Source organism: Leptosomus discolor, chromosome 9, assembly GCF_034619465.1.
Source record: "Leptosomus discolor isolate bLepDis1 chromosome 9, bLepDis1.hap2, whole genome shotgun sequence".
In the NCBI taxonomy this organism is placed as follows: domain Eukaryota; kingdom Metazoa; phylum Chordata; class Aves; order Leptosomiformes; family Leptosomidae; genus Leptosomus; species Leptosomus discolor.
In genome coordinates this window covers 16,688,911-16,709,624 of record NC_141399.1, presented here as the reverse complement: position 1 = coordinate 16,709,624, position 20,714 = coordinate 16,688,911, and the positions used below count along the sequence as shown (strand labels likewise).

Genomic DNA, 20,714 nt, shown 5'->3' with positions numbered 1-20,714 from the left:
TAAAGGTCGTGATTTTTGTACGGGCATGATTAACCTAGATGGTGAAAGTTGAGAACATCATATAACTTTCTTTCAAAAACAGGCTTCTATGATTTACATCTACTAGGCAAGTCATACTACATAAGTCACAATTTCATGTCTTTGTGCAAATACTACATTCAGATTTTCATTTCTCTTTGTTTCCACTTCTTTGAGTGTTACATTTGGAAAGCTGATGACAGGTGAGTGCATGCAGGTGTATGCAATCTGTTCTGTCATTGTGTGTCTTCAGATTGATGGATGGTGTGCCCAAACAGAAGGAAAAAAAATCATAAATTCTGTCATCCTTCAACAAACTATTTACAAAATAAAATTCTACATAAGTTCAAAGTAGCTTGCTTTATTCAAATTATTTTCTTGGTATTTCTCTACAGGGGCTGACATCAATTATGAAAAACAATGGACTACTCAATATCACCTTTAAATATGACAGTAAGTTGAAAATTTGCACTGTATTAAAAAAAATCAAGGACTCTATCACAGTTGTCAATATAAAGCAACATGTCCATTAAAAATGTATTTAAGAATAGCATGAGCTCTTTATTATTGACATAATTTTAAAATCTAGATTTGTTTCTTCTGGGTCTGGTGGATCTTCTCCTTCCTGTGTTTCACTGATAGTAAAACAATCTGATAATTTTTAGTAGTTTCACTTTCGGATTGGCCTACCTCATCTACCCAGTATTTGGCTGGAAAATGGTAGGTAATTATTTTATTCTATGAAACAATGTAGTCATTGAAAGGTTCACTACACACAGGTTATAGGAAAAGATTATTTCAAGCTTTATACATATTTTCTCTGATATGTAATTTTGGGGGAAGGTGGTGTAAAATGTGTCTCAAGGTAGAAAACTTGTAGTTTGTATTTGTGTACAGGGAATGCATTGAAATGTGTCTTTGCAAGGATTAGTGTTGGATATGAATATTGAAGATTAATATCATCTCTTCATCTAGTTGAAGTAGTTGGAACTTTTAGCTACAGCGTTAAAGGACCAGGTTAGCAGAAAACTACTGTGTACATTTTCAGTGAAGACAGATGTTTTTAGTACAGTAGCAGATGTGGTCTGTTTTGCAGCTAAACTAAGAAGAAAGTAATCTCTTGCATAATAACAGTAATAAGCAGGTTGCAGCAATAGTACTTCAGACCTCTTCAAACATCTGCTAAATGGCTCTATCTTACCCTTAATTTCTGAAAGGTTTTTGTCATCTATGTTGTCTAGTCAATAAAGTATGACTATTGACTACATTGGGAATTTATCTGTATTTGGGCAGGTAGTGGCCATCATCAATATAAACTCATTGTACAGCCAAGAGAAGGTTCTGATTTACAGCAGTAATGTTTGTATTCATGCCAGTGCAAGCCACAGGTTGTTTTTTTTTGCCTACGCAAAGAAATCGCCTCAGATGCTGAATGTGGGTAAAATTGCATCATTGAGAGCATGTATGAAGAAACCTAACAATAGTGCTTTTGTTTCATTCTGATAATCCTTTTTTTGTCTATACTTATGTTTATTTCTGAATTTGCAATCCTTCACTATGATTTTCTTTTAAATCTAATTTGATGTTAATATTTAAAATGAACAAAATTTAAGTATGTGAGATTGTACAAGAGGTAATTGGTCACTACAAAAGAGTTAAGATTTTTTTTAATCTACATAAAGAAAAACAGGAAATAATATCAGTCAGAAAGAGATCCCCATGTTTATGTCTGTTAAAGACAATAGAGTCTGTTAAAGTCCCAGTATCTGTCATGTTTTTCCCATTAATTCTGGCACCAGGAGCTGTGTTTAACCAATGACAAGTGTTAATTCAAAATTATGCTGGCACTGCATGCGTCCTGGACAAAGGAGTTATTTGAGTTCTGCAGTAGTAGGAAGAGAGGTCCCTCATATCAAGGTGAAGAGTTCATATAATATGGAAATACATGCTTACCATCAGTAAACCAGCACAAAAGAGAATTTGGCTTGCTGGCTGTGATTTAAAGGCTTTTATCTTGCCACACAGCAACTCCAGTGGACTGTGTTTTATGTTGTTAAATTAGTTGGTTAGATTATTTATTCAGGTGAAAAACAAATATTTGTATGTTTTAGTATTTCACTTGTTTTCAAGTAAAAGAGGTGGTTTCCTGAAAAGTGCAATTTTCCCCTGCTGTTTTCATCCTAAATCTCTTATTCTTTAAAAATGTACATCAGTGACTAAGTCGAACTTCAGATATTTGTGCTATATTCCATTTTGGCAAATGGTCATTTGACCATGAAATTTTAGTAATCAGGATCCAAAAATCTTGGCCTTGCCATTAATTAGATCCAGACATAGCAAAAAACTGTTAGTTCAAAGTTTCCATTGAAAGAGATAACTCTGCTAAGAGGAAGTTCATGCTGTCATTGAGTTCACTTGTAGCAACCGAATTCTACAAACAGCAGAGTGAGCACCAACTGCCCAGCTTTTGTAAAAGGCAGTATTGTACAAACTATTCTTTTTTGCATGGCAGTTACATAAAAGACCCCTTACCATTGTTATTCATAGTAAAAATTCATTTTCTAAAACTGCTTTTTAGTTAATATTTTTACTTTCCAAGCCTTTAAAATGACACTTCTGAATTAAATTTGAATTTTCTGCATTGGCTTGTCATAACACTTGATTTTTCATGTTTTGTTTCTACAAACTCTGTATAGACAAATACATAGCATATAGATTATCTCAGTTTTTTAGAATTAATCACTGGCAGTAATATATAGTCTACTTGTCAACTTTTTTTGGATTTTGTTAGCTTCACTAGTTCAAAAGCAGAATGTTTGTGCATACGTGTCTTCATATAAACTGTGCTCCAGAACTATTGAATTCTCTGGCCGCGACTTCTCTTCCTGCCACAAAATATGAGCCTAAACATTCTGAGGTTTTAAAAATAATAAAATTTGGGGTTATTTATTTTTTTGTTTTGAATGCATAAAGACACAGTCAAGTTCATCAACATAGTCAAGTTCAACAACAAAGTCAAGAATGTTTTTCTTATTTTATTTTCTTAATGAAACCTGAGGTTTTCTATATTCATGGGGCGGGGGGGGGCAGCTGTAACTTGAGGGAATACACTGTATGTTGTCAAGATAACAAGGCAAAACCAGTTCTGACTGCATCCAGTGGCAGGAAAATGGTCTATGGGGATGTGGCTACTGAATGGATGACAGATGAGATGGATTTAGGCAGTAGGTTCTTTGTGGTCAGGATCAAGCAGTGTCGTGGTTAAAAAGCACTTCTTGAGCACCAGTTCTAAAGCTACACATTGTTCATTGTTCTCATACGTGCCTGATCGTTGACCAACATTCTCTTGCTCTAAGTGCTGTACATGCACAAAATTAATATCAGTCCTCATATTCTTTTGAGTAATTAATGAGGAAAAGTTGTTCTCCTTTAGGAGTCCCAAAACATGTCATTTTTACTCTTACTGTGATACAGGCTACACTGGTATTATAAACTGGTAATTTCTTTTGGAGTCATGTGAACTAGGGTTTTGCAACTGGTGAAAGTGGTTGTGCTCAATGATTTGTAGAGTTCTGTGTTTTTCAGTGTCCTGAGACAAAAGCTTCATCTAGATTTACTATACAGTACTTATTTTTATAGAATAAATAATGCACATGAACTTTTTACTTTGCTCAACCTCGAAAGAATTGTTACGAAATTAACTTTATTTACATGGAAACATGTGGGTCATGTTGGAAACTGGTTACTTGAATAGATCTTTAAGATTAGGTGCTATTGGCAGGTTATGGTTTACTTGCTCTGGTATGGCACAAGAACATCAGCTAGAATGTTTTTCTTAAAGCATTTATTTTTCCATATTTTTAGACTGCACACCTTATCTGAATTCCGTGGGAAGACACGTGATTGGAGATGTGCAGAATATAACTATCAGTCAGTATGCATGTTATGAACAGGTTGCAGTGATGATACTTTGGACAGCAAATGCCATCGGTAAGTAGTAGAGGGAAGCGGACTGATTTGTCATGTCTTCAGTAATAACTTCTTGCTGGTCAATGTTAGGTAAAATAATTAGATTCTTGGAATCGCTTCTCACCTGTAAAAACTAATTTAAAAAATCAGGAAACAGAATTTCCTAGCCTGTTTGAAAATCTTCTGAATGCAGAGTTTCAGTGGGATTTGGACCCTTTTGTTAAAAATATAAAAATGCAACACATTCTGATTAGTTTGCAAGAACAACTGACATCAGGAAAGGTACAAATTTGCTAGCCAAATTTCAAGAAAAACCTTTGCGTAATTAGAGGATGGAAGTGAAAAATTAGTTTTAATACTTTAAGAATTTTACCTTCAAAGGTGCTTTTCCATGTCAATGAAATAATCACAGAGTTAAGCACAATACAGTTTTCAAAATTAAAACAGAAATTGGTGGGGTTTATGTTCTTTTTCTCATACAGCAGAGTCTCAACTTGATATTTCATGGTTCATACTCCTTCAAAAAGCTTTTAAGTCAAGTTTTTCCTATGATTTAGTAAGAACTGGAATTTCCCATTTATGTGGTAGGATTGCATACTAAATGATGAGATATGGCTAATGATGCAAATGTGTGTTTATTAAACTTGATATAAATTTTTTAGCTTAGACCTGCTTTTATTAAATCAAACATTTTAGATAAGAATGTAATTTTTTCGTGTACTCCCAGTATAAAGTCATGCTTTTGTAATTTTTTGGATAAAAATAATGATTAATTTATAGGGTTTAAAAGAGTATATGAAAATTACACTTAATTCTGCAGAACTGTGCAGTTGAAAGCATTTGGTAATCTTCAGCTGCAGATTGGATGGATCAAATCTCCATGGGAATCAAAGCTTGGTGTTCTTTCTTGTAATGATCAGAGGTTAATCCTTTGGAAAGCGTGAGGACAGAACTGCCGTTGAAACATCTCGGGTAACGTGGAGACTGGACACTTTCTCTTTCATGGTCTTCATGAAAGCACAAATAGTGCTTTTGTTCTGTGGAATATTAAGAACATGTTGAGCAACTCATGGTCTTTATCTTCTACAAAATTTAAAACATTAAAAAAACCCCCACAAAACCATGAAAACTAGTGAAACAGAGGAAGTCCATGGAAAATAATACGTTTGTTTGTTTTTAATTTAATAAGCATAGCATAAATTCTAATTAATCCATTTTGATTTATATAGCATTTAGCTTACAAAGACTGTGGCTGTGTCTTCGATAAATATATATCTGCCATATGTAATGCAGTTGAAAAGATGTAATTAGATGGAGTAGTGGTAGTTAGTCTTGAAGTACTACACAGTAACTTTGATACCTGAGTCACAAAACTGTCACAGGGTAACACTTTGGCGTTGTCCTGTGACATTCACATCACAGTGACTCAGTTTAGTCATATAATGAAGTAATTCTGTGATGAGAACATTGCAAAGAAATGTAAAGACGCTGTGCTGAGAGTTAGTTGTATTGGAGTAACTTGAAAAAATGGGTGTAGTTCTGGCATCAGTTATAAATAACTGGAAGTATTCACGCACTGGAATAAATTCCATTCCATTTACGTCGAGTTTTCTATTATCCCATGCTATACGAGAACTAAAGAAGTTGTAACAACCACTATCACTTTAATCTGGTAGTCTCAGAAATGATAGGAAGATGTTATAAAGGAGTATTTCTCTAATTTGCTAGCAAAATATTATATTTCATTGCTAATAATGGAAATGTGAAGTTCCTATAAAGTATTCCTGAGGGTGAACGAAGGTAGTGATAACTTACATAGCAGTGATAATTTGGAAGCCCCAACTGAGATGTGGGCCCCTCTGCTCTAAGCATTACACAAGTATGTAGTAATTGCAGCCTTTGCCACAGATTGAGTTCTGAATAGGCAAGACAGAAAATGCAAGGAGAACTGACATACAACAGCAGGTATTAAAACACAAACATATTTCATATGAATGGTAAGTTTTATTTTAAAGACAAATTAAATATATTCAAATTACATAAAATACCACATTATGCATTTTGAAATGTTAGTCTTCTATTTAAATGTCCTGCTGTTTGCAGGAATTGAATACGTGAAAGGATTTCGAGTAATACTTGAGGAGTTAAAATCGGAAGGAAGACAGTGCCAGCAGATGGTTTTAAAAGATCCAAAGCAGCTCAGCCCCAGTTTTAAACGAACGGTAAGTGCTTTGTTTCAAGAAAAGTTTCATTGTGGCTTGAAAGTGTTTATATGCTGCATTTAAATCTAAATATGTCTCTATGTAAATATATACACAGTGCTGTTTACTAGGATGCGAGTTGCTTCCTAAAAGTATTATTCTTTAAACTAATGATAGTTATTGCTCTAGAGATGGATCTAGTCCCCTTCTACAGAAGCTTTAATGAAGCTGGAAGCTGTCGTTTGGGTGAGACTGCAGTACAGGTGCCCATCTGTAATAGTCCACATCCAACTCTGTATTGAGATTCCTCATGTCAGTGTGTAAGGGAGGGGGTAGGTAAAGGTTTCTTAATGTATTAATTTCTGCTTATTTTTGCAAAACTGTGGGCTTGTTTTGAAGGATATTTTCAGTTATAATAGTTGATTTTAAAATATGTTGTGTTCTTGTCTTTTTGTAGGGAATGGGATCCCAGCCCTTTGTAAATCTGAAGTTTGAAACAGATTACTTTGTAAAGATTGTTCCTTTTCCTTCCATTAAAAATGAAAGTAATTATCACCCATTTTTCTTCCGAACTAGACGTAAGTATTGCACACAATGTAGTATTGCGTATCATCTCTTCATCAATGGTTCCCACCCCCCCACCCCACCCCCCCCGCCTTTTTAGTTTTCCCAGCAAAGGAGTGTAGATGATGATAATGTTAGTTGAGTCTGGGTTAAGACAGTTACTGACCTAGTCTTTGAAGGAAGATCTAGGTGTTAAGTGGAAAGAATTTGGATGCCACAGATAAATCTGTGGTGTATGATAATATGTGTTAGGCAACAACCAGAAGAAAAGTCTCAGGTAGGCCTGAGATTATTCAGGTTTGCCTGCAGCAGGATTATTCCCATGGTTCTCAGGAACATTTGACTCATGAAGAGGGCTTGCTCCTTCTTCTCCCTGGACATCTTGAAGAAGCTCAGGTTGTTTTTGGTTTTGAGCTCGCAGTTTCAAAAACAGATAGCTAGAGATAGATATAGATGAGTACATATAAAACTAGTTATCAACAAACAAGCTGAATTTCTCAACATTACTTAGCAATTCTCGTTGGAGTTAGAGAGAAGAAACTTGAATAAGCTCCTCAGTGCTTAAATAGTATGATGAGAAACTGCAAGTACCTGTTGGGGTGAGATGTTGATATTTGTCCTGCTTAGGGTTTTTTGCCCTATAAAACTTCCTTAAAATATTTTCAAGTCTGTCTGTTGATGCAGACTGCAGTAAATATATCTTTGTAATAGTGCTTAGCATACTTATTTACTCTGAGTAAATGTGTTTAAGGCTAATTTCAACTTCCTCTTCTGCTGTGCTGTGCCTGGTGCTATTTCTTTTGTCTCACTACAGAATGCTATTTTCAAATTAATGAACCTGTGTTTCTCATATAAAGATGAGAAGGGACTTGAAATCATAACAAAGCAGCTAAGTTTGCAAAATATATTTACTCCAGGTATATTAGAGACTGGGAGAGAAATGGGAGTATTGTCTTCAAAATTAAGAACTCCCTGTTTTGCCCTTATTCTTTTTCTATTTAAATAGCATAGCATTTTGATACTGTATCATTAATAATTTTTGTGTGTATTTGTAGCATGTGAATTGTTGCTACAGCCAGAAAACCTTGTCTGCAAACCTTGTAAGTAAAATGTAATACTTTCTGTATGTTCATCTTACAAAAAGTTACTGTACTAGGGTCACTTTTTTTCCAATTCATTAATATCTCCTCTGACAGACTGGAAGCCAAGGAATCTGAATGTTACCCAGCAGGGTTTTAACATGCAAGTGTCCTTTGATCATGCACCTCACAACTTTGGGTTTAGATACTACTTTCTTCACTACAAACTTAAGCATGAAGGGCCATTTAAGCAAAAGACCTGCAAACAGGTACGTGGCTGAGTTTTGCAACTCTTAAAAGCACGAAACCTATTGACATTAGATGTTTTGAGGTTTTATAGGAACTTTAAAAACTTAGTATAATATAGAATGCTATCAGTTTTAAAAATTTTTGAACTATTTGGTCCTATTTATGTAAATAATACTTGTATTGTGATAGCAGTCATCAGTCAAAACCAGGCTTGACGGCTCCATTGGAGCTGGATAGTATAAGCAAATGGGAAGAGACTGTTCCCTCTCTTGAGGACCCTACAACTAATTAGTGCTTCAAACTGCAGTTTTATTATGTTTGTTATACATATTATTTCCTACTTTTTTTTTTATTTCACCTTTGCACCAAATTTAACCACTTTATAGGTGACCCAGCTGAGGTGGTATCACAAAATAGCTCTCGTTTGAGTATGTGCATGGAATTAGGCTCTCTGTGATTTTTGTACAGCTGTGTGCCTAAATTGTCTTATAGGAGCTGCAATTTGCTGTATTATTTTCCTTAACATTGGTTAGTCAGTGGTGAACCTTTAATTTGAAGTTTCTGAAAGCTAGAGGGCTTCAGGGCATAATGAAGAATTTGTGTATTAGACCAAACTTTTAAGATTTTTTTTTTTTTTTTTAATAATTAATCATACTTCAGTTCTGTAGGCAGAGGATTGTAATCCTTGCGTATTTGCATGACAAGACTTAGTTTTGCTGGTTTAAGGTGTCTTAATACAGGAGGGCACTGTATAGTTCTAAAACAATGCAAATGTATTTTTTATAAATTCTTAAGAGTGTGTGAACGACTTGCAAAGTATTCTCTTTCTTTGGTCTAGGAGCAAAACACAGATACTACAAGTTGTATTCTTCAGAATGTATCTCCAGGGGATTATATAATCGAGGTAATATTTATAAATAGTTATTTTACAACAGCTAAATTAGTATGTTAATGGAGAAATTAATTGAAGTATTTCAGGTCACACTGGTAAAACTGGACTTCAGGCATCCCTACTGAAGTACCTTGGGCAAGTAAAGGTTTTTAGACAAATTGTTCTTGACCTTTCCAGAGCTTTGCTTCCCTGAGTGCATAGCAGTTTCATCTGTGCCTTCAAGCAAAGTTGTGGTCCTGCGTAATTCTTGGACTTTGAATTTTTTAATTTTTTTTAATTGGAATTTTGTAGTTTGTCAATTTTTACTGTCCTTAAAAGTTGTGCATTTCAGTTGATGATGACAGTATGTGAACTTAAAGTTAGTATTACAACATTAAGTACCAAGAAAGACAAATTATTTCGCTAATTACTAGTTTGTGATGCTCTTTAATTTTAACTTTTTGAACAGTATATTTCTTTGCATTTGGTCATGAAAGCTGTTGTAGTTATTTACATTTTGCAGAAAATAAAAAAAATAAATTTTCACAAAATAAAATTCAACTTCTATTTTTCAAAGCTGGTTGATGATACTAACACAACAAGGAAAACAATGCACTATGCACTAAAACCAGGTATGAATTTTGTTTTTTAAATAGTATACAGTATTTTGATTCAGTTTTAATTATGTTGGAAATGTCTCGATTTAACCTGTGTCTGTTTGCCATAATCAAGACTACTGAGGCAGTTGTGCTGGGATTTTTTTTTTAACCCCAATGAAAACATGCACACTTGTACATACACATCTGCATCTCTGTACTTTTATATTTAGTACAGTTTAGATCAATATATCATTGGAAATCTTTGTTGGAAAGTCACTTTTGTTGTATATATGGATATGAAGAGTCATAGCCTGTATCTTAATTGCACACAACTGATGCATGCAGTAGCGTGGAAATAATGTAATGAAACTGTGAGAGCAGCCTAAACACATTATCTGCCTGGGTATTCAGCCCTGAAATCAAATGAAGCAGTCTGGAAAACCTGTCAGGTGAATGCTTAGCATGTCCGTGTATCAGTCATTGAGAAGCTAAATAGGGATTTCGGAATGTAACTGCAGACACAAAACATAGCCACAGATGAAGGCAGCAGGCAAAATGGCCTGAATCCTAATGCACCGTGCTAAAGGTAATCTGTGTGGGAAGACAGTTCTTTCTAAGTGGCTGATTCAGCACGCTGGAACAAAAATCTGTCAGGTCCAAACGACTATTGCATATCTTACCAAAACTACACCTCATGTAAAGTTGTTCTTGTGGCTGGAGGTTTGGGTTGGCACGCAGCACTTTTTATTTATGTTAGTCATCTAATGCTGTGGTGATAGGGACAATCAGCATAAACCGTATTTAAAATGGAGCAGAACATGATGTTTCATTCTACTGTATATTTGAGAATTACCCAATAATAGTGTACTGCAGTAATATTACATTCACAGTGTGAAGATTTGATTAGATAATTATAATACAGCTTATTTGCATATGGCTAATTCTGCTTTGTTTTTCAAAGTACATTCTCCATGGGCTGGACCGATAAGAGCTGTTGCCATTACAGTCCCTTTAGTTGTCATTTCAGCATTTGCAACGCTTTTCACAGTGATGTGCCGCAAGAAACAGCAAGGTAAGAGGGGTATTCAATACCGAGTTCCATTTAAAGATGCGCTTTTGCAACCAAAAAAGTCTTAACTGGTAGGTTTATTCCAGAAGTAGCTGTATCTGAAGAGCTTTCTTTTCTACTTCTCTCTGCTTCTTCCCCACAGCTTTTTTGTGTGTTGAAACTTGTGGCAAATTCTTAATAAGTGCTTGATGGTAACTTATTGCTGTGGAAAGTATTGTATCACAAATCAAGTCTTTACTGTAGAAAGGAGAGAACAAACTTGCTGTTGGGAAATATTTTTGGTTTCAGGTTTCTTTTTATTTGTGAAAGTACTACATGACCAAGTAGAATACAAACAGATCTGTAAAAGGATATATTTTAAACATTTCCTCATTTTGTTCAGAAATGTCTCATCCATATTTATTTTAAACCAGAAGGAAAGTAAAGCCATGTGATACCAATACAATTCTCAGCACTGTCTGGAATACTAGCTCTATCTTTTATTCCAGATTTGCTCACTTTCCTGGAAGCTGCGTTTAAACTTCATCCTAAGCCATCTTCCTAAATTTACTGTTTCTAAGACTTACTTGCAGATGTTTCTCTAAATCAGATTCCATCCCTCTTTGCTGGCTTCTCTCCTCTGTGTCCAGGAGCTGGCCAGCCACACTCATTATATTGAGATGTTAAAAATCAATTGGCATTTTTTGTAGAATCTAGGGAATCCTGCAGTTTCATTAATATGGAAAAAGAGATTACTTCCCCAAACCTCACGTATCTGTGTAATCCATCCAAATTTTGGCATTGAGGTATACTGCAAGTGCTATATGCCATCTGGGTTAAATCCTTTTACCTTCTGGTCTTCTGTGCTATCCCTTTGCCTACAGCTAGCATAGTTCCAACAAAAAACCCGGACAAATCACTAAGGCTTTATCTACAGAGAGAGTTGTTCCAGAATAGTTATTCCTGATGAAGTGTTCTAAATTAAATCCCTAGATGGGTATTTGTATTTTGAAATACTCATGCTTTATTCCAAATTAGCTTAATCAGCTGTAGAACTAGAATGACTTAGTCTGGCGTAAGGCCAGACTTTTATGTTCCAGCATAAAAGCATCTATACAAGGAAAGAAACACTAATAGCTATTTTGATTTAAATTAATCATATCTTAATTCAAATTAATGTCAAATTAATGTCCAAACATGTGTGTGTGTGTATATATATATATATATATATATACACACCAGAGAGATGCTGTGTGATATTCTGAAGGGTTGCGTGTTCCTTCTTACCTGGCTTGTGGTGTAGTTGGTTTTTTTTTTTTTAAATGAGAGATGTTGTTGTACAGGAAACTCTTGATGACGATACGTCTTTCAGGCTTATAATACTTGAACAGAGAGGTGGAGACTGTTGAAGCTGGATACAGGTGAAACAACCTTACTCTATTTATGAAATAAACCTGTCTTAAGTTTTCCGAGTTGTACAGTAATAACTGCACGTTTCACTTTCAAAGTGTTTTCCACATATGTAGCAACTCATAAGCTGGATAAATAAGGTGTGTGCAACTTCCTTTTTTCAGTCTGGAAAGCAAAGAAGTATCTTTTGAAAAAAACCTCATTACTGTATGCATTAGTAATGAGCCTACAAAAGTTTTTTTAAAAAAAAACAATACAAAACCAAGCTTTGTAGCGTGAACTCTCTTTCTCTCTTCCAATTTAGAAAATATATATTCCCATCTAGATGAGGAGAGCTCAGAATCTTCAGCATATGCTGCAGGTCTCCATGTGGAAAGACTTCGTCCCCGGCCAAAAGTGTTCATCTGCTATTCCAGTAAAGATTGCCAGAAACACATGAATGTCATCCAATGCTTTGCTTATTTTCTTCAGGACTTTTGCGGCTGTGAGGTAAATGCAACATTTCTTCTGTAAACAGTTTCCTTAATTGAAACAGCACCCCCAAACCTCAAAATAATATGTGCTTGAAAATGAGGTATTTCGATTTTTCCTTTCCACAGAGATAACTTGTGTTATTTTCTTAAATATTTGCTATATGAATTTTCTTTACTTAAGGAAAGGAACAGATTGTAGCCTGCATCAAAACACAGAATAGTGGAAAATGTGTACTGCATTGATCCCAGGACTTTCATTCAGCCATGTTTAGCTTGTTTTGTATTAGCTGCTTTTTCTGGTTAGTGTGTCTTGCCTCCTCGTAGTCAGCAGCCACAGAGAGGTATTGATGTCTACCCGATATACTTTGGTATTCCTAAAAAATACTTTATATTGTAATTTTAAAGTAGTTGAATCTATCGAAACTCTTACTTACAGAGCAAAATCTGTGTAATTAGGATTTAATTGTTGACACTATGTATTATTTTTTTTTCCCATTCCATTTATTCCATTAATGCTGTAAAATCAGCGTTTCTTTTTCTTGTTTTTTGATTTAAAGCTATAAGAAAGACTTTCAAATTGTTACGTGAATGACTAGGCTTAGAATCTCAGACTGCTTTCTAAAATATATTCAATATGTGGCCAGTCTTTCACTCTTCAACTACAGAAAGGCAAGACAATTGTTAGTCTATTTTTACTGCATTTTAATTCTGCTACCGTGATTTTAAATGTGTGAACAGCAACTGTTTGTCCAACTATACAGCAAGTCTGACCTCTAGAGGCCAAACACAGTCACACCATCGGTGCCTCACACGTTTGGGGATGTTGACAATTTAGTCATAGTTTTAAAATAGTACAGGTAAGGTGTTTTATAAGTAACTTACTTGAATTCCCTTTTTAGAGATGTACTTTAGCTCTTTGGAATAGTGTCAAGGTGAGCTGTTACCACTGTAACTATGTACCATGGAATGTGTGGTATCAGGCATCATTTAGGATTTATATAACAAAATATTGATAGCACCTACATACAGAAATAATATGTGTTATTATTAAAGCTGTGGAGTTTAATATAAAAGTGATGCTCAATACATAACAGTTGCACAACTTTTTTTTCACATGGAATGGGAATGTTTTCTCATAAAGGACAAAACCAGTGGCATTTAATAGCCATTTAAAATAACAACTTGACCATACTAAGAATCCTTTCACAGATAGGAGATTAGACAGTATTTTGAAGAACGGAAACAAAACCAGACACAATTGTACCTTTATGAGAGAATCTCCCAAGCAGCTGTAAAATGACTCTTCTTCCACATGCATAGAATAGAATAGTCAGGCAGAAGGGACCTACAGTGACTGTCTGGTCCAGCTGCCTGACCACTTTCTTCCTCTAGCTAACCATGCAGTAACAGTTTTCATGAGTCCTTGTGTTCTAGGCATCCACCTACTCCTTGTCGTCTGGTATGGCAAAGTTTTACACTCTCTTGTCAGTGAAACAGTAGAGAGCAGAAATACTTTGTTCCCTGGATAAAATCCCTCGAGAAGGCTTTACAAATGTGTGTATTTTGATGTGTGTTTATTATGAAAGTTTTTTTGCATCTATTTTTTTCTGTTATTCTACTCCTCATTCTTTCTTTCATGAGATCAAGCATTGTTTCCTTCATCTTGGTGTACGTAGGCATTTCAGACCATGTAGAATGTTCAAAAATTTGACAAAGTAGAAAATAAAACAACACTTATGATAAAATTTTCAGAGCTTTCTTATCAGAGATAAGCTGCTGCTGTTTTGCATCCTAACTGAAAGAACCCAGTGTTGTAGGCACTAATTATGTTTGTATCTAGATACAAAAATTCTTGACGACTTCATTACTATGCAAAAGATGATAAATGAATGTGGATTTCCATTACATTCAGCACATTAAGGACCCAAGTACACAACAGTTAGATTGTTTGAGGCAGGCACAATGCATTGTTTATTGTGAATTGATGATATCTAATCTGATCAGATAAGTAAATAGTAATTTACTTGGTCCAGCCTCTGTGTTTTTTATTCCCTGAGAAATTGCTGTGTACCAAATCCATACTAGTTTTATTTTTTAAGGAACTACCCAGTTTACGTTCAGCTACTTGGCTTTGCCCTGTTACTTGTTGATTCCATAAATTTATGTGTAACACAGGTATAGTTAGGTGTGTTTTTATTTAAGTAAAAAATAAGCAGTAAAATGAGTTCATACAGTAACTAGCATTCTTAAAAAAAAAAAAAGTGTCTGGAAGGTCTTCCTTTTTACTTAGCAATTCACCCACTTCCTTAGCCCAGTGAAATAGCCCACAAGTAAAGTTCAGAATGAGTGTGAGGCCTTGCTTGTTTTGGTGAGTAACTACTTACATAGTGTCACTGATTCCAGTTTGTCCACTATCAATAATCAAAGTGTTGATTATTACTTATTTCTGTTTTAAAACAGCTTGTATTTGCATCAGGGACAAGCTATAGTTAAACTCATCGTTAATTCTCGATTGTTGGATAAATACAAGCTGAGTCACTGAGTAGAACTCATTTAAATTTTATTAGCAAATATATCTAATAGTGAAGAACAACCATAATGTTCTTTTCTTTTCCAGGTGGCTCTAGATTTGTGGGAAGATCTAAAAATCTGTAAAGAAGGTCAGAAAGAGTGGCTTATTAAAAAAATAAATGAGTCCCAGTTTATCATCATTGTATGTTCCAAGGGAATGAAATACTTCGTTGAAAAAAAGAACTGGAAACACAGAGGGGTAACCAAAGATGCAGGAAAAGGAGAACTCTTTCTGTTTGCTGTATTCACTGTGGCAGAGAAGCTTCGTCAAGCAAAGCAGAATTCAGATGACCTCTGCAAGTTCATTGCAGTCTACTTTGATTACTCCTGTGAAGGAGACATCCCTGGTATTCTGGATCTGAGTACAAAATACAAGCTCATGGACAATCTCCCTCAGCTGTATTCGCATTTACACTCCAGAGATCTTAGTGTACAGGATTCAGAGGTGTTTCCTGTTAACATTAGTAAAAGGAATTATTTCAGGAGCAAATCTGGGAGGTCCCTTTATGTTGCCATTTGCAATATGCATCAGTTCATTGATCAGGAACCAGATTGGTTTGAGAAACAGTTTATTCCCTTCCCTCCACCTTCTTTACATTACTCGGAGCCTGTCATGGAAAAATTTGATTCAGGCTTGGTTTTAAATGACTTAGTAAATAAACAGATGATGGATGGTGATTTTTACCTGAAAACAGATGTAAACATTATTTCAGCAGGGAATGCAGACTCTCACTGTATAATTCAGCACTTAAACCTTGGAGAAGATACAGAAACTCAGGCCATTCAGGGTGGTGGCAGCTCTTTTCTTCAGCCATTGTTACATGTTGTTAAAGCTTCAAATCTTAAAGATATGCCCCGAGATTCTGGAATCTATGATTCATCAGTTCCTTCATCTGAATTATCTTTACCTTTAATGGAAGGACTATTGACAGACCAAACTGAAACATCGTCCATTACAGGAAGTGTTTCTTCATCATCAGGTTTAGGTAAGATACCGCAGTGTTTCAAAAATTGTGTTCAGTTATTGTAGACGTGTTTCTACTATCTCAAAATACTTAAGATAATATGTGAGGAGCCATGTAGAAAGCTGCAGAGAAAAGTAAGCATTGTGTAAAGGTGGTAAAAAAGATAGTTTTCAGTAACTTTAGAAAAATGAATCTTTTCCTTAACTTCTTGCGGGGGTGGGGGAGGGGTGGTGGGGAGGGGTAGGGGGGGAGGTAGATTTTTAGCTAAGTAAGATTTCACTAAAATTCTATTAATATATCACTTCTCATTAATTGACCTATTAGTGGAGAGACAGCTTCTTTCTTCCAGGGGCTCCTTGGCAGCTGCGATTGTCAGCTGACAGCTGTGTGGTTTAATCAAGAGGGTGATATGGTAAAGCATTCTTACAGAACGGCTGTAAATCTAAAACTGACATCCTGTTTTGCTCCAGGGCATACTAGAACCTTTAGGGATATAATTTGTACTGTGGTTAGCTCAAGTTTCAGAATGACATTAAGCTTCTCATCTGATACGGGGCTGGTGGAAATGAACAAACGGGTTTCAGTGGAGGAATTTAAATTCCTGGAAGACACTCTCCAAAATAGATACCCAGCTTAGATGTTTACAGTTAAAAGGTGTAAATATTGCCTCAGGCTATATAAAAAAGCTGCTCTGACCTTACTACTGTAGTTACAATACATTGAACTGGCATCACAACTACGTCAGTGTGGAATGTTCCAGCAATTGTATTCAGAGGATAAAACTGCTGTTGCCGAAATTCTCCTCAAGCAGCTACAACAGGTGAATATCGCATTTTGATGGTGGTATGCTGTTCTGCTTTCTTGAATGAGCATTGGCAGTGATTCTCTTGGCTAACTGGATTATCTTTATTATTATTCAGATAATTCCTAATACTTCATGCCAGAAGATTCTTTGGGGGAGAGAATATAGATGTTGATTTACAGATACAGCATCTGTATCTATAGGCTAGATAGTCTATAGAACAAAATAACTACAAGCTGAAACAGGTAGAAGAAACTACAGATTTACTCATTTAATTATGTAAGCCACAAATACTGTTGTTGCTTCAAAACTGATACTCCTTAATTTCCTACCATCTCCTAACATAGCCTTTTCTCACATTTGTGGGAAAAAATAGAGATTATATCTGTAAGGTTCTAGTGTTGGATGAAAGTAGGATGCTAGTTTAAAATTTATGGCCTCTGTGTAAGAATGCTTTACCAGTAACCCCTCCTGATTCAGTCACAGAGCTGTCAGCTGGGTATCCCAGCTGCTGAGGAGTCATTTGAAGAAAGAGGCAGTCTTTCCAGTAATTAATTCTCAAGTCACATACCTACTTATTAACATGTTTCAGCTATAGTGGTTAAACATTACAGCACTAGCTGGTAGAGTTGGATCCTAACGCTGATGTTCCAATGTCTTAAGAAACCACAATAACTTCTGCCATCTTCCCGTTTACTGTCCCGCTCCGAAAGCACCACCCTGACTGACTCTTGTTCAAACCTCCCCTCACGCAAACCACAGTCCTGATTAGGTACAGGGTACAAAGCAAAGACAGTATCTGGAGCTGAGCATCATCTGCCTATTAGAGTGCAACCCACTAAATATTTTTGTTGTCCCAGACATACAGAATATTTATAAATGTAATATTTATATGCCTAATAACGAAAGGAGTAGATAGATTTTTTTTTTTTTTTTTTCTGTTTTTATTCTTGTTCTAAGAGTTGGACATATCCAAATTATTACGATTTCTGTTCTGGCTACCTATTTTTTGGTCAGAACAGAGGTGAATAGCTCTGTCATTTAGCATCTCAAAGTAGATCTTTACTTCTTGAAAGAACAGTTTGATTTAGTCTTTTGAATTAAAATCATAAGTCACGTATTTGTTATACTTCCTGTCTTTCAGTGCAGTTCATGTGCAGACCGCTGATCTGCAAAGAAAAGATTCTCGAAAAGATTGTCATATTGGGTATCATCAACTGAAGGTCAAGCCAGTCTAATTTTGAGGAAGTGCCAACAATCAAATGTTTACTAGGTCCATTCACTAATAAGGTCTTCTCTAAGAAACCCTGCCTAGGGAGAAAATTTGTATTAATTCTTTAGAGAAGGAGTTACTGAGCATGGTGGTTCAGCCTCATGAATGTATGGCATTATGACCCAGAGGGTTTTCATAAGTTTTCTTTGCATTTTTTCTAAAATGTCGGCCAAATACAAAATCAATGTTTCAGTTAATGAACCTTACTTTTTTTCTTTTTATAGGTGAAGAAGAACCTCCTGTAATCACTGCTACAAAATTCTTAGTGCCTGGAATATGTAAAGCAGAACTTCATTGCCATATCCATCCTGACGAACTGCAGGCAATTGCTCCTTTATAATACATTACAACGTTATGCATTGCCACTTTATCAACAGCCTCTGTTTGTGCTTTAACTACCACGCTGTCTCAGCACTAAATCTACTTGAAGGAACAAATACTCCCTGAAGAAGATCTGTTATTCCCAAGAGATTTTTTTTGTGGCCAGTAAACTTGAATCTGTTGGTCTTTAATAAAAAGTTTCATGATTTGAAAAATGCAGCATGGAAAAATAGATGAGAATACATTTCAAAATTATTCCCATTACTAATTTAAATGTCATGATGTTACACTGTTTACAGATGCTGTAATCAAAATTGACTTTTTTTGCTAGAAATAATCTTGCAACAGGACATAAAATAGCTCGGAACATTAAGTCTTAGTAAATTTTGTAGTCCAGTCTCTAGTTTTAGGTGCTGACATACTTGACGGCAGGAGTATGATAGTGAATGAGAGCAGGATTTTTTTCAGAAGCAAGATAAAATGCCAAAGGTGAGATCAAGAAATTCTCCTTCACAAGAAATATTTTTCTTTTACAAATGTTTGAGTTCCTTTCCTCATCGTCTCCTCTCTTCCAAATGCTAATGTTTCTCAGTATTTAATTTCATGTAAGTGCACATCTCCCTCTTCTGTATGATTCTCCTATCTCTTCTTCCACAATCTGGCTGTGATGACTCACAAAAAGTACCATATTGAGTCTGAAGTATCATTTTTGTAATAGACAAAAATATAGGTCCTGCATATGCTGAGTGGTACCATGGAAACAGTTTCCTGTGTTCTTCCTGGAAGGGCTAATATAAAGAATACTTTAAAGAGATGAGGGAAGGAAGACCAAATTTTGTGCTTAAGACATCATTCTGGATTTGTTCAGCCATGAGATGAGCATGCTTTATGGGGGACATGAAGGACATGCTGCTACAAAATCACCTGGGGTAAAACATGTTAAGGCAAGCAGTTAACAGGCATGAATACTTTGCTTTGTTTTGAGCCAACCAGTAATCAGAAGCCTATGAGTTATTTTGGAGTTCATGCTACTTATCATTACATAGTGATTAAGGTAGTATAAAATTATTAGTGTTATATTAACAGAAAAATGCTAAAACTACAACTGAACATCTGTATCTAAAGATACAGAGTGTGCATGTCCTTTCTTCTGCAGTGACTAGTCATCCCAAATATCCCTGCTGTTTCCAAAGAGGAACTTTTCATAAGTAAAACCTATCTATGTAACTGCAATTCGAGGCACTATTATAATAAGCATGGTAACAGCAAATAGTAAAGGACCCCTTATCAACGTACCTTTGCTCATTTTGCTCATGGAATCAGTTTCTGTCTCGTTTAACCCATCTTCACCTTCTGCTAACAGGAGGTTACTTTAGGAATACATCAAGGGAGAACACTCAAACACCTCAAATATTCTCTCAGTTTTGATAGGTGAGAATTAGACATTGCTAACTGGTACTTGTGTTATCCATTTTAATAGCATGAACTATTAAACCAGTGATGATTTTGGCTGAGTAGCTTTAAAGCTCCTGGGTGGTTTTTTTTGCATCAGTTTATATTTAATTATTTGAATTTTCAAACAAAAGGTTCTTGAAATTGTCACAGATGGAGTAAGAAAGTGCTGTAACAATTATTGAACATAACTGTCGATAGCCAAACTCCGGCATCCTTTGCAATTGTGGAATTCTGTGACCAACTAGATGTATGTGTCAGATTTGGAGGGCCTTGTCCATCAATGTAATGTTCCTTACTCTTCCTGTTTTTAGAATTTGAAAGAACACTAACTGGAAAACCTCGAAATTGCAATAGCTAAGTAAGTTTTAGGGAGTTTTAAGTACATAGTGAATCATCTGTACCTTCGATGACGGGTTTTTTAGTGCTGTGCCTTGGGCTGTACTGAAAGCCAAATTCTTCATTTTCCCGTTCTTTGAAGTTGAAAAATACCTGGGTCAAACTAGGCAGAGTAATCTAGTGGTAAATGCTCCTCCACTAAATCCAGCTGTGAAGGATCTTGATTCAGTGCAATTCTTGCCATTTTACTAGAGAAAGAGTTTGGATTGATAAGACATAGGCAGAAAGGTTACAAAATGTGTGTGCTGAAAATGTGCTGTGCATAGAAATGCCAAAGCTGCAAAACATGAGGAGGAGGCAATTTGTTAGCTGGTGAAGGTAATGCTGCTTTCCTCTAAGGAAAGTTCCAGCTCGCATACTGTTATTTTATGCTAGACTAAAGATTGGGAAGATTTCCTGGTTCTGTTAAATTCAGTAGCAGAATTGGTATTATTTAATGGAATTAGGTTT

General features: G+C 35.5%; 1 protein-coding gene across 1 annotated transcript; it reads left to right on the top strand.

The window, feature by feature from the left end:
- The first annotated feature begins 419 nt into the window (after positions 1 to 419).
- Positions 420 to 18,432, top strand: IL17RD (interleukin 17 receptor D). Its single transcript, XM_086470295.1, has 12 exons — positions 420 to 471; positions 3,883 to 4,008; positions 6,091 to 6,209; positions 6,646 to 6,766; positions 7,808 to 7,852; positions 7,949 to 8,100; positions 8,919 to 8,984; positions 9,529 to 9,583; positions 10,512 to 10,622; positions 12,313 to 12,497; positions 15,099 to 16,038; positions 18,317 to 18,432. The coding sequence occupies exons 1-12, from the start codon at positions 429 to 431 to the stop codon at positions 18,430 to 18,432; spliced, it is 2,079 nt and encodes a 692-aa protein (XP_086326421.1). The 5' UTR covers positions 420 to 428.
- Positions 18,433 to 20,714: the final 2,282 nt, after the last annotated feature.